Source organism: Pongo abelii, chromosome 11, assembly GCF_028885655.2.
Source record: "Pongo abelii isolate AG06213 chromosome 11, NHGRI_mPonAbe1-v2.0_pri, whole genome shotgun sequence".
In the NCBI taxonomy this organism is placed as follows: domain Eukaryota; kingdom Metazoa; phylum Chordata; class Mammalia; order Primates; family Hominidae; genus Pongo; species Pongo abelii.
In genome coordinates, this window is record NC_071996.2 from 51,247,379 (window position 1) to 51,262,184 (window position 14,806).

At 44.1% G+C, this 14,806-nt stretch overlaps 1 protein-coding gene, 1 long non-coding RNA gene and 1 pseudogene across 2 annotated transcripts in view; 2 read left to right on the plus strand and 1 right to left on the minus strand.

Annotated features, from left to right (window-relative positions):
- Positions 1–2,349, plus strand: part of LOC112132365 (uncharacterized) — a 53,815-nt gene extending 51,466 nt beyond the window's left edge. The window contains exons 2-3 of the long non-coding RNA XR_002914168.3: positions 194–374; positions 1,693–2,349. This is a non-coding gene — a long non-coding RNA (uncharacterized LOC112132365). The remainder of the gene's footprint in view (positions 1–193; positions 375–1,692) is intronic.
- Positions 2,350–4,064: 1,715 nt separating this feature from the next.
- Positions 4,065–6,690, minus strand: LOC112132392 (small ribosomal subunit protein uS10-like; annotated as a pseudogene).
- A 2,847-nt stretch (positions 6,691–9,537) lies between these two features.
- Positions 9,538–14,806, plus strand: part of KIF5C (kinesin family member 5C) — a 151,485-nt gene continuing 146,216 nt past the window's right edge. The window contains exon 1 of the mRNA XM_024243602.3: positions 9,538–10,060. Coding sequence (XP_024099370.1) covers positions 9,935–10,060 — 126 coding nt within the window. The 5' untranslated portion in view covers positions 9,538–9,934. The remainder of the gene's footprint in view (positions 10,061–14,806) is intronic.

A 14,806-nucleotide genomic window follows, 5' to 3' on the forward strand; every position in this document is an offset into this window, starting at 1 on the left:
AGGAATGGGCTGAATAGAGGGAAACAGTGCTTGGAAAATGAGTCTGATAACTCAGGGGGAGAAAAAAGTGGGAAAAATTCACATGCTTTGGCCTTGATTTCTACCAGCCTCAAGCAAGTCAAAGTGAGACTGTTCATAGTTGCCTGAGTGATCTAGGTAATTCTCTATTTTGTGTTTCATCTTCACAATGAAGCTTTTAGGGCCGTGCAAGTGTTGCTGGTGGAGACGGCTGAATAAATCATGGCTGGGAACTTCAGGTTTGAGACCCTTACCCTGTGCTGGCTGGTGAGTTTCCCAGTTCATTAACCACTCTCGAAGGACCTGCAAATCCCTGCTGCGAGGAGGCCTTGCAGGTCAGGAAGGAGAGGGGGCAGGTAGGCGCTCTCCTTGTAGAGCTTACTACACCTGTTAATTTAACTATGAGCAAAAATCAAGGTAGCAGGACTTCATGATTCCCTGAAGCAGATGGTTCATTTATTGAGACCCTCAGGGATTCATTTCTGCAAGTGAAAATCCACATTTGTTAAAACAATGGAATGACAAATGAATGTATCAAAGATTTATTGAGTTGCTACTTTGTGCCTGGCATTATGCCAGACCTTGGAATAATCATGTAATTTCATATTCATACAGGATTTTTGTTTTCTTTTCTTGTGTTTTCTTGGTGGGGGTAGGGGAATGATTCATTTGATCTCTTTACAGCCTCTTCCAGACTTTATTTCCAATGCATTTTCTCAAATATTTCTCTTTTCATTCTCACTTATCAAGAGTAGATAATATTTTTAGCATCATTTCAACAGATGGGATAAAAAAATAAATATTCAGAGAAGTTCAGTACATTTTCCAAAGTCACAAAATTTGTTAGCAGCTGACCTGGAATGAAAAATAAAGGATCCTGAACCAAAGTCTCCATCTGCGATGCAACATCATTTCTTTCAGATTCCTTACTGATTCATTTGTCTTTGCCATTATCATGATTGTGATGGATATGGATTGATTATCCAGAAAGTATTTATCAAGCATGTAAATAAGATACGATACCCACAACATAAAGAAGCAAGACACACACACACACACACACACACACACACACACACACACACACAGACACCCCCAACAGCATGAAGAATACTGTGAGGTGAAAAGAACTAGAGAAGAGTATCGGACAATATGAAAGTGATTGCAGGGCAGGCAGAAATCAGATGCTGAGTCAGAGGGACCGACGACTTGAGAAGAAAGAGAGCCCTGTGGGCTAGAGCTGTTCAGAAAGATTCTTTTAGATTCTATTTTTTTTTAAAATTGTGGCAAAATACACACAACATAAAAGTTACCGTTTAACCATCTTAAGGTGCACAATTCAGTGGCATTAAGTACATTTGCAACATCATGCAACCATCACCTCTATCTAGTTCCAGCACTTTCTCATTACTCCAGATGGAAACCTCTGTAATCAGGAAGATTTTGTAGAAAGTTTGGTAGAATCTTGAGGGATAGCTAAGATTTAGAGAGGCAGAGAGGTGAAAGGAAATCCACAGGGCATATTAGAGTGTGAGCTGATAGCACATGTACAGTGTCTGGAGCATGGTGAGGACTGCAGGGCTTTGTGGAGAAGAGTGCTGTGCAGTAGGTTTGGGTGACTCCCGTGGACTTTCCCTGTACAACAGCAGGTTTGCCTTTCCCTTTCTCTTTCAGGATCACCTTCCTCTAACATGTTCCGGGGAAGAAGCGTTGGTCTCACATTCTCCCAAGGGAAGCCCACCTCTCCTCTGTGGTTGCATTCTAAACCCTCTTTCAGCTTTGCTGTGGAATGGCTACTCTGTCTGATCTTATCACTGCTGCATCTCTGGGATTCTGGTCCTCCTGCAACACGATGCTGCTGTTGCTGCTGGTGCTGCTGCCATGTCCATCTCAGCCAGGAGCTGGTGGGGCAGGAGACTGTTTTTGTCTTTGCCTTGGGCTGTAATTCCTTCAAGCACCACTGACAGACTGAGGGGTGCAGAGACTTCACTGGAGGAGACTTTATCACGGGGGAAAATCCTCAAAACTAGGTTCCATTTTTTCACTTTTCCCAGAGTCCAAGGGTCCAGGATCATCCACAAGACACAATACTCCTCACCAGTACATTTTCTGGATGTTATTTATGGACCAATAAATTTTGAATTGACAGTGGCATCTAGATCAGTGCTGTTCAATAAAAATATCTCATGAGCTACATATGTAATTCAAACATTTCTGGAAGTCAATTTAAAATAGGAAAAAGAAACACAGGTGATGTTTTATTCAATTATTTAATATATTTTATTTAACCCAATATATCCAAAGCATTTCTATTTCAACATGTAACCAATAAAAATAATTATTAATGAAATATTTTACAGTCATTTTCACACTGTCTTCAAAGTCCTGTTTGTATTTTACACTGACTGCCCATTTTGTTATGGACATTAAATTTTTTATTAGAAATACTTGATCTGTGTTTAGATTTTATAAAATTTACAGTTGAAAATGCGGATTTACCAAGTTGTTCCAAACACACTTAAAAGTTTCCAATAACTCAATCAGGTATCTGCTTCTAAATTTAAATTGTAATTAATTAAATGAAATAAAATGAAAAATTCAGTTTCTCAGTCATACTCGTCCCATTTCAAGTGCTCAGTAGCTATTTGTGGCTAGTAGCTATTGTCTTGGACCATGCAGATCTAGTAAGTCTAAGACCAACAGCACCAACTAATTGCCACAATTATTTGATTTGCTTTGTGTCCAAAGATGATTCCAAGTTAGTCCAATGATAAAAATCCTTGGCTTGACCATCAGGTTTTTTGCATGATTGGATCCCAAATTGCCTTTTGACTGAATTGCTTATTAATTCCACTCCAGTCACTCAGGTTTCCTCACTGTTTTTGGGCACGTAAACTTAACCTGATCCCTGCACTGTGACTCTTGCTGTCCTCCACCTTCAAGATTTAAAGAACAGGCAAGTTTATTGGCTCATGAACAAGAAGTCTAGAACACAGTGGGCTTTGGTTTTGGTGGATCCCAGTGGCTTGATCATGTCACCAAGGACCCAGGTTTTTTGGTCTCATGGTTTTGTCATATGCATCTTTGGCTTCATCTCTGGTCTAGTTTTCCAAGAAGTCATTGAGTATTTCCAATAGCAACTGGAGCTGGACGTTATCCTCCAGCTGGAGATGGAAAGGCAGAGTAACACAATTTATTTCCAAAAATTTGGCAAACTTTTTCTGTCTCCTTGACATTTATCTTGCTCATCCCTGAACCAATCACTGGGAAAAAGAATGGGGTGGTCATGTTTGACTGAGGCTAATCAAGACCCATTCTTGGATTTGGGGACAACTCTCCAAACCACGTTCTTCCTATGCAATAGGAGAAGGGGAGAACACATAATCTCAACAACCAAAACACCTCTTTTTGGTTTTTTACTTCTTTTATCTTTTTTTATTGTGGTAAAATAGATACAACATAAAATGTACCATTTTAACCATTTTAAAGTGTACAGTTCAGTGGCATTAACTATGATTACATTGTTATGCAGTCATCACCATCATCTATCTCTAGAATATTTCCCATCTTCTTGAACTGAAATTCCATACCCATTAAATAATAACTCCCCATTCCCCCTCCCTCCCGTATCCTGGCAACCACCATTCTACTTCCTGTCCCAGGAACTTGACTACTCTAGGTACCTCATATAAGTGGAATCATATAGCATTTGCCCATTTGTGACTGGCTTATTTTCACTTAGCATAATGTCTTCAAGGTTCATCTATGTTGTAGCATACATTGGAACTTCTTTTTAGGGCTGAATAATATTCCATTGCATATATACACCACATTTTGTTTACCTATTCATCAGTTGATGGACATTTGGGTTGCTTCCATCTTTTGGCTATTGTGAATACTGCTGCTATGAACACAAGTGTACAGATACCTGTTTGAGTACCTGATTTCAATCTTTTTGGGGGTATATACCTAGAAGTAGAATTGCTGGATCATATGGAAATTCTATTTTTAATTTTTCGATGAACCACCATACTGTTTTCCATAGCAGTTGTACCGTTTTACATTCCATTAACCATGCACAAGAGTTTTGATTTCTTCATGTCTTGGTCAACACTTCTTTTCTTTCTTTTTTTTTTTTTTTTGGTAGTAGCCATTCTAATGGGTGTGAAGTGGTATCTCATTGTGATTTTGATTTGCATTTTCCTGATAATTAGTGATATTGCCTACTTTTTATGTGCTTATCGGCTATTTGTATATCTTTTTTGAAAAAATGTCTTTTCAAGTCCTTTGGCCTTTTTTTTTTAACAACCGGTAATCAGTTTATTAAAATAGTTGACTTAAGCATCTCCAATGATGACTTCCACCTCAACTCCTGGCTCCATACTAATGGAAGTAATCTGCTTAATCTCAGAAGGGCTGTGCAAGTCAATGAGTTGCTTGTGGATTCTCATCTGGAAATGATCACATGTCTTAGAACCTTCACCAAAAGGAGTTTTTCTTGTAGCGATTCTCGAAGTCTTAGTAGGCATTTGAACTGGTCCTTTCACTTTGAGATTATTTTCCTTTGCGCCTCTGATCAAGTCAGCACACACCTCCTCCAGGGATTTTAAGCTGTGGCTCATAAAGAGTGATTCGAATTCAGTGAATTGCCACCTCCGGCTCCACGGGTGTTTTTCCAGTATCTTTAAAAGCCACAGCTGCTGTGTGGCTTCCTGACCGACTGGTTCCTCGGCGAAAGCAACAGCAGTGAGTCAGGAGCAGGAGCAGGAGCAGAAGCCGGCAGACCACAGCTCGGCACCACTTTCGACGGCGTCTTCCTCAAAGAGCTCTAATTTTTTTTTTTTTTTTTTTTTTTTTTTTGAGATGGAGTCTCCCTCTGTAGCCCAGGCTGGAGTGCAATGGCTTGATCTCAGCTCACTGTAACCTTTGCCTCCCGAGTTCAAGCGATTCTCCTGCCTCAGCCTCCCGAGTGGCTGGGATTATAGGCATGCACCACCACACCTGGCTGAAGTATTTTTAGTAAAGATGGGGTTTCACCATGTTGGCCAGGCTGGTCTGGAACTCCTGACCTCAAGTGATCCGCCTGCCTCGGCCTTTCAAAATGCTGGGATTACAGGTGCGAGCCACTGCACCCTGCCTAATAGCTCTAATTTTTAAACAGCTTATTTACAAAGCACTCTATGCTTCAGGTCAAACATTTGTCAAGCATCTGCAATATGCCAAGAACTATACAGATTTCATTACCTAATTTTAAAATTAAACTAAGACCCAGAGAGGTAATAGGATCTATATAAAAATGCTCGAAATAGTGAAAATAGCCCTGTATCTGGAGGTTTAGCTCCGCCGCTATCATGATTTCTAATGTGCAACATACCCATGCAAGTCACTTTAAAGTATTTCATAGGTTAAAGGCCTTTTTACAAAAAAAGAAAGAAAAAATTTTAAATTAAGTCCTTACTTGTGCCAGGACCTGTGTTAATGTGTGTGTGTATATAACGTTTCTCATTTAAATCTCCTGAAACCTCTGTAAGATAGGTTCTACTATTATCCCCATTTTACAAATGGAAACATGAGCTTAGAAATGTTAGGTTACTAGCTAGAAATAATGTAGCTAGTAAGTGACAGTTATTTGAATAGAGTCTGGCATCAGAGACTGTACTCTTTTCAGCACACACACAGTATTTGGATACTCCTGTATCACAGATAATATAGGGAATTTCAATATGTAAAGCAATTCAATTAGTTCACAATTTTAGTCAATTTGGTACATATCATTCACATACTTATAAACAGAAAATAATAGGAAAAATCAGTCAACAAACATCTGGGGAGAGAGGGAAAAGGCAACTTCATTTCTCTTTTGATAAGATTCTAAATACCACAAATAGGAGAAAACAGCCAAATCAAAAGTTAGGAAATCCATAACTTCAACCTTCATAAAGGGTAAAGTGTGTCTTTAAGAAGCAAAGATTTAGGGAAGTCCCATTTGGGTACCCCTCACTCTCAAAAATGAGAGAGCTGTTCTCCTTTTTTTCTTTTTTTTTTTTTTTTTTGAGATGGAGTCTCATTCTGTCACTCAGGCTGGAGTGCAATGGTGTGATCTCAGCTCACTGCAACCTCCGCCTCCTGGGTTCAAGCGATTCTCCTGACTCAGCCTCCTGAGTAGCTGGGATTACAGGCGCATGCCACCATGCTGGGCTAATTTTTGCATTTTTAGTAGAGACAGGGTTTCACCATTTTGGTCAGGCTGGTCTCGAACTTCTGACCTCGTGATCCACCTGCCTTGGCCTCCCAAAGTGCTGGGATTACAGGTGTGAGCCACCGAGCCCGGCCCTGTTCTCCTTTTTCTTTCTTTTGCCTTTTAAACCTCTGCTCTTAAAATGCACCTCAGCCTCCGCACCTTCCCCCCGCTGCCCCGCAAAAAAAAAGAGGCAAGATTTAAAAGGTTAACAGGAAAAGACTACTTTATCAAATTTAGCTTGAATGCTAAGTAGTAACATTTATTAAGGTCCACAGTTTACTGCTTACTACACAGTTTACTACTTTACTACACTATAACCCACCTGGACTGATGGCTTCTTCAGGAACACTGAGAGAATGTAAAATACAGGAATCCTGATAATCCTGCATTCTTCGAGCATCCATTATAATCAAGCTGATGTTTTTATCCATCATCATTGTATAATTTGTTACATTGTGTCCTTTGTTGTAATTGTTCCTTTCTCTTTGGTCTCACATTTGTTCATTCTTTTCACCATTGCTCTTTTGGGTTTTGTCTTTGGAATCCAATACATTCTCCAAAGAAACTTTAGCCAATATGCTGCCATCCTCTCTTCCTGTTTCCTGCCTTTTTTTGTTGTAGCTGCTGTGCTTCCTTCTGCCTGTACTTTTCCTCAAGTTTTTTTCCGGACTTCAGCTTCTTTATATCTTAGTTTAAGGCTCTCAGAGAGTCTTTCATCTTCTTCAATGGCTTTTTTGACGTTTGCAGGCCCAAGTATTGAATGGACGTAATCCTTTTAGTGCTTATTTTCTCTGGTTTAACTTCTGTCTTCTTATTGAGGTCTTTTAGTGAAGAACTGAGGTAGAGTTCTTTAGGAACTAAAGCCACAGCAGGCATGGTGAATTATCTTTACTTTTCCACGTTCACAATGGATGCTATATTTCCTTAAAAGTAGTTTTTTCCATGGCGTCAGGTGTGCTTCACTGACACCAGCCTTCTCACCAAAGGCCCATCTCCCAAGAACTCAAGGGAGAATTAGCCTTGGTTACCAAGATGGAATCCAGCCCAGCTCATCGTCCTTTGCCCATTTTTTAAATATTTTTTTTGGTTGTGAGTTCTAGGTATTCTTTATATATTCTGTATATTAACTCCTTATCAGATGTATTATTTGCAAATATTTTTCCCATTTCATGAGTTGCCTTCTCACTCTGTTGATAGCATCCTTTGATGTGCAAAAGTTTTAATTTTGATGTAGTTAAATTTATCTGTTTTTTCTTCTGTTACCTATCTTTTTTTTTTTTTCCTGAGATGGAGACTCACTCTGTCGCCCAGGTTGGAGTGCAGAGGCGCAATCCTGGCTCACTGCAATCTCTGCCTCCTGGGTTCAAGCGATTCTTCTGCCTCAGTCTCCAGATTAGCTGGAATTACAGGCACATGCCACCATGCCTGGCTAATTTTTGTATTTTTAGTAGAGACCAGGTTTCACCAGGTTGGTCAGGCTGGTCTCAAACTCCTGACCTCAAGTGATCCACCCATCTCAGCCTCCCAAAGTGCTGGGATTAACACGCGTGAGCCATGGCGCCCGGCCTGTTACCTATCTTTTGGTGTCCCTTTTCAATTGTTTTGAATCCTACTTAGCCCATTTCCTATATTAAGCCTTCTCAGACAACACTGAGAACTTCATCCTCTGTTCTCCCATTAGTTTCTAAGCTGCCTGAGGGCGATGACTTATTTTGCAACCTCCCTTCAAATGAGAGGCCCTACGGTATCTCCCTTGAAAAGGGTTCACTTAATAAATCTAAGTTTACAGAGTGACAGCAAATGCCATTTGCTCAGTTAATAGCTGATGAATGAACAGATGAACGAATGAATGATGACTGAACACAGTGACACACAGACACGTCTCTGTCCACTTGAGATAATCCTGACCTCCTCAGATAAACCAGTGTATACAAGGTTCTGGGCATCTTCTGGTGGGCTCAGGGAAACTGAGAATTGGATTGTCCTCTCTAGTATATTATGAAGTTGACCATTTAAGATGACGGGTCTCTGAGCCACAGCCTGAGAATTACTTAATTTAAAAACAAATGAGAAGGTGGCACTTGGGTCTTTTTAATCTACTTCCACTGCACATGAGGAGATGAAATAAAACTGGTACTACTTACAAGGGCTTATAACAGTTGATTTTAGTAGGTCTGTCCTCTCAGCTAGGCAGAGAACACTTGTATTTTCAGGTATTACCCGAATTTAAGCAACAGATGTGTTCCTAAAATTAACTAACTTATTTGTTTTATGATCATTTGTTCAGCACCCAATAACATCTAACTTTCAAGAGCTTATACTATATACATGTCAGGCACCATGCTAGGTGCTTTAAAAGCATCATTTCTTTTAATTCCCTCAGAAATCACAAGATGATATTATTCCAATGACAGAGATGAGGAAACTGAGTCTTAAGGAAATTAAATACCTTGCCGTGGGTCATACATCTAGTAAGTGGCTGAGGTGGGATTCACACTCTGGCATTGCTTCTTCCTAAGGTAGAATCCTTATTCAGTATGCTGCCCACTATGTGCTAGATGCTACAGACACAAAGATATCAAGCAGATATCACCGCCCAAGTGCAGTGCTAGAGACATGCACAGGAGATTAGGGGAACATCAAGGAGGGCCACCAACTCTTTATAGGTGTTTAGTGAGCTAGGAAAGTCTGAGGAAGGAGGGTTGAGCTAGGTCTTAGAGGAAAAGGAAGTTCTGGAAAAATAGAGTGGACACTCAGTTGTTCTGCCAGCCCGGCACCATGTCTGGGAATACCATCCCTCTTCTTTTGGGAACCTTCCCACCAAGGGATTCCTCCATAATCTTACAAAATCCCTGATTCTGGTTGATTGGTTTAGCACTAGGTGCCAACCTAAACCAAGGCCAATCAAACCCAAACTCTGAACAAACATCCATCCTTATCTAGTGGTAAAAGTTAAAGAATGAAACCCAGAGGCTGTTGCGAGCTGTTTCCCAAGTGATTTTCTTTTGGGATCAGGATGATCCAGACCTAGTTATCTAGAGATATTAACCGGAAATATTGGATATGACCTCCATCCTGTCTCTGGCTTGGGCAGCCAGACCGGACTTGCAGGCTCTTGGAGGTCGCATCCCGTCCTTCCCCCGGCAGGTAGAGTGACTACAAGTCCCGGGATGCGCAGCGCTCGGAGTCGGGCGGGGGCCGGGCGGACCTCGACGGTGACGTCACCGTCCCGGGGCGGGCCAGGGGAGGGCGGGGCGGAGGGGCGGGTCGCAAGGCGGCAGAGCGCGCTGGTGCTGATGCAGGATGGCTGAGCGCGCAGGAGCCCGGGAGGTCTGAGCCGGGCGAGGCTCGCTCCCTGCGCATCGCCTCCTCCGCCCGCCGCGTGGTCGCGGGCAGGTGGGCCGGGGGGCGCTGGGCAGGGGCGGGGCGGGGCAGGGCTAGGGCAGGCCGGTCTGCAGCCGGAGCGGCCGGAGCGGAGAAGCTGCCCACCTTCCCGGGCTCGGAGCGGCCGGGGCTGCTCAGCCGGCCGGGCTCGCGATGACCTGCTGAGAAGCGTCGTCGGAGGCTGCAGGAGGCGGCCTAGCTGTGGGCGGTGCAGCTCGCGGCCTCCTCCCTCGTCGTTCCCGGCCCCGGCCCCCCACCCATCCCCGCGCCCCCTCCCTACCGCCGGCCGAGATGGCGGATCCAGCCGAATGCAGCATCAAAGTGATGTGCCGGTTCCGGCCCCTCAACGAAGCGGAGATCCTCCGCGGGGACAAATTCATCCCCAAATTTAAAGGCGATGAGACCGTGGTGATCGGGGTAAGTGGCTGGGGCGTCTGCCTCCCCTGCTGCTCCGCGCCGTAGCTCGGCGCCCCGACGCCCCAGACGCAGCGGAGGTGTTTAGGCCGCCCCCTCGGACATTCCCGCGGGGCTGGCGTCTCGGGGGGACCTGACCAGAGACCCCTCGCCCCCCGCCCTATGGTTCCCTCCCGGGAGGGTGGAGAGGCGGCCGGGAGCGGCGGGCCGGGCGGGGATGGCGGGGGTGGGGGTGGGGGGCGAGGACAGGCTCGGCGCCGCCATTGTTCGCCGGGTGGGGGCCCGGGTGGGCCCATTGTTCCCCACGCTCGCCTCGCCGCGTGGGTAGTGTGTTCAGGTGACCCTCAAGCCGGGTGCCCAGGCCCCCTTTAAAGTGTGAGCTCTGCAACCCGCAAATGCTTCTGGGAATCAATTCGATTTACCAAACGCCTTGCCTCTTCTCACGACCTTAGCAAAAAAAGAAAGAAAAAGCGGTACAGGAAAATTTCTAGCCGCGTCTCGGAGCTCCCGCGGCAGTGTAGACGCGGCTTCCCGCGGTGTTTCACCTTGCTCTGCGCGCGGAAGGCGGAGGGTTGGGGGAGTACTGGTGGCCTCGGTGTCCCCTGGAGGCCTGGTGTGTCTCCCCCTTCCTCTCACGCCTGGCTGCCCTGGATGTGGAGTCCCGGCATGATCCCTCCCCTCTGGGATGACCTCCCTCCCATGTCTGCAGACCCTCTGATGCGCCTCACGCTGGGTGGAGAGGAGGCTGTTTCCACATCTGTGGGGCGAGGGGGCTCAGAGCGCAGTAGCCCACTGTGCCAAGAGCAGAAGTTACTTCGTGCGGCTCGGACCCCCCTCCCTCTCTATCTCCCTTCCCCACCTTTTCTCCCCGACCCCCTCCCCCTACTTAGCTCCCTCTCTGCAGCTGGGGCTGCTGGTAGGAGGAGAGAACACCAATGGATTTTAGTTCTTAAAGGAATCTATCAGATGAAATAAACCAGCGCGGTCCCCCGCCCCTTCCCCGCCCGCTGTCCGTAGCGTGTGTGTCTGATGGTGCCCCCTTTGTATGCGAGCCGCGTGGGGAGGGACCGAGTTAATGGAGCCTCCCGGTCCCCGCTGACACGTTCCTGGCAGCCTGCTTCAGGCTGCTGATGCAGCCTTCCTGTCCCCAGCATTGATTAAGTGATGTCATCCTGATCACTGAGCATGCTCCGACTAACCCCCTCCTCCCCTTCCTCCAGTGGCTGGTGTATTTAGGTCAAGTGATTGACAGGTGACAGTTTACCGAGGGTATTGCAGGAGTCCGCCTGGCCTTCCTCAAGCGCCACAGGCCGACGTTTTACAGCCCGGGCGGTCCCCAGCATCTTTGCCAAGGTTGTCTGCCGCAGTCCCAGCGAAGGGCCCTGGGGACCAGCAGGTGCCAGCTGTACTGTAAGGCGGGAGCTCTCCACACTAGAGGAGCATGGGCAAGGCTCTGGCCTCAGGGCTTTAACCTGTACCTGGCTTTAAAAGGCTGCTCCCTTTGACGACCTCTTCTCACCTCCCCATTTTCACATTAATCAGGAAAGTCTGACCTCCAAACGCTGTGTAGATGGGCGATCATTCTGCGAGCTGACCTATGAGGGCAGCAAAGCGGGGTTTTCTCTCTGTTTAGTGTTAAACTTGCAGAGAAGATATAAGCTACGATTATTGATGAGGAAGGAAATTCTGCAGTTAATGGCAGATAAGTGTTAGTGACATATACATAGGCAGTACCTGGGGCAGATAGTGACTTATTTGGTTTACAGCTCTCAGCCAGTATCTGCCTACAGCCTGATCTGCTACTTTCTGAGCCAGGCTGTGGTTTAGATAGAGTGGGAGTTACTGGGGACATCTAGTCCCTGCCCCTTGGCTTGTAACAATTTTTAAACAAATAATTGTGCAGTACTGGAACATGTTCTGGCAACCCTATTTTTTCCCAGAGGTTTTGAAGAGCCTGAAGAAGTTTTTCTTCTCCCCTCCTCCCTCCTCCCCCATCCCCTTTCTCCTCTCCCTTCTCCCTTCTCCTCCTCTTCTTCTTCTCCCAGAACCAATGAAGTGAAGTAATAAATCATCTTCCTTGACCTGTATGCAAGGCAGAGATCCTTAATTTTAGAATTATCCTTCTTTAATATGACATTGCTATGAGTATATATTTCCTTATCTAAATATACATATATTAGTGGCTAAATAAATTAAAACCAAGTCACCATATTAAATAAGAAGTTTAAATAAAAATCGTGGATGTGAATATACACATTGCTTTTCAACTGTAAAGTAAGTTTTGCTCATCCTACTATAATCCTTTAATACAACAGTTTTCAGCTTTTCTAAGGTAAACTTTTTATTGAAATGAAACATTCATATAGAAAACTGTTATCATAAGTATACAGTTGGATGACTTTTCATAAAAGTAAATGCTCCCTGTAACCACCTCACAGACTAAGAAACAGACATTTTGGGACCCTAGAAATCCCCCTTGTGGCCCTTGCAGTCCCTAAATCCCCCTGCTTCATGGTAACCACGATTCTGACTTCTGATGCTATTAGTTTTGCTTGTTTCTTTTTAACTTTATATTACATAAAACCATAGAGTATGTTCTCTTTTGTGTGTGGTTTCTTGGGATTAAGTGTTATGCTTGTCAAATTCATCCTCATTGTTTTGTAGTATTCCATGATATGAATATACTATAATTTGTCTACTGACTGTTGATGGATATTTGGATAGTTTCCGGTTTGGGGCTAATATGGCTAGTGCTGCTATGAACATTTGTTTACGTATCTTTTGGTGAGTGCATGTACAGAATAGAAGGCTGCCAGATACTGAAGGGTTTGGGAGTTGGGTTGGCATGTGCCAAGATCCTTCCCATTCCTAATTGATAATGTGGCACTAAAGGAAATGAAGGTTCTGGCAGTCTGTATCATGCCATATGCAATGAGTAGAATGGTCCCAAGTCAATTCAATTGGAGCCGGCTGACATGGCTCAGTTGCAAGTGAAAACTGTCTGAGATGTACACAATCTTCCTTAGTTCTAGGGGCACAGACTGTGGATGACCAAAGAAGCCCAGATCATCCAGAAATATGTCACATTCAAACAGAGACAAGTAAAGAATGAATTTTGGTGGAGTTATCTGTTAGTCCAAATTCAGAATCCCAGAAATTCTTTGTGTTTTTGAAACCAGGGTCATTTCTTCCCTTAAAGTTCTGTTTGTTATGGAGATATATTCCAAGAAAGAGATTTTACAGGTGGAGTTTCTAGATTTCTCTTTTATGAAAATGTCCTGTCTGGGAGAAATGTTCTCCATCACTCCTGAAGTTTTTCAGCTTTGTGCAAAGCTGTCTTTCCCTGACCACACCAGCCACAATCTTTCCCCCCTTTGAACTCCTATAGCATTTGTTTTGTATATGATCTCCTAAGTTTTTTGCCTTGGATTATTATTAGCTTTGGTCATATGGCTAATGACATTGTAAGCCATGTTTAGAGACAAGAACTGTGCATATTTTGCTCCTTTATACTTCCCAGGGCTTTGTCCATAGAAGGCACTTAGTAAATATTTATCAATCTCTTTGTGAATTCTGGAAACTTTACTTTGGTATATTTAACATAGTTTACAGAGTTTTTATTGGCTGTAGGCTGTGGGGAGTAGTTAAAAAATAATTTTAAAGATAAGTGCTGTTTCTCTGAGTGGGCCTGGTAAGATAGCATATATAATACTTAAAATGATATAAGAAAATTGGGAAAGAACTGCATTCAGCTTTGGCAAAAATTAGAAGAGCTAAAGACACTGATGGTGAACTAGAAGTAGAGGGTGGGGGTGGGTAAGTGATTAGAAAAGAGGCTCCCTCCCATAACACATTAATTTTTCAGCAAAAATATTGGATTTACAGCATTTCTGAGTACTCCATTAGCTGCTAAAAGTCCTGGTGAGTCATCCATTACTTTGGGTTCTGCGTATTGGTTTTGAAGCAACTGTATTAATGGAAGCTCTCTGACATGGTGAGTTCTCAGTAAAGTTCTTTGAAATGGACTTTCACACTTCACTTTCCTCTTATTGGGCTTTTCTCTTGTTTGCAGTCCTGAGAAAGCAGGTCTTGTTAAAGATGAGTGCTTCCTCCTGAGGGAACGTAAGTTATGACCTAAGAGCCAGAGCAAAACATCAGCCACAAACCCTGAGCTGGAAAGTGGCCCCAGTCTTCAGAAGTTTAGATTCTTTCTTGGCAGTGGATGGATGGGGAAGGGGCCTGGAGACCCTGGAGACCAAATACAAGCCTGAGTTAGGATTTTAGAGATTAAGTGAAGAAATACGGCTACACCTTAAAACTTTTCTTTTTTCCACAGTAATGGTCTTCCAAAGCAATAACATTAAAACAATTTTTTCAAATTTACACACAGTAATACCACTTTTTTTTTCTTTGAGACTGAGTCTTGCTCTGTCACCCAGGCTGGAGTGCAGTGGTGTGACCCTGGCTTATCGCAACCTCTGCCTCCTGGGTTCAAGCAATTCTCCTGCCTCAGCCTCCCAAGTAGCTGGGACTACAGGTGTGTGCCACCACACTCAGCTAATTTTTGTATTTTTAGTAGAGATGGGGTTTCACCATGTTGGCCAGGCTGGTCTTGAACGCCTGGCTTCAGGTGATCCACCTGCCTTGGCCTCCCAAAGTGCTGGGATTACAGGCATGAGCCACCATGCTCGGCATGTTTCCAGTTTGGTATGATTATGAATAAAGCTGCTATAAACCTTTGTATATAGG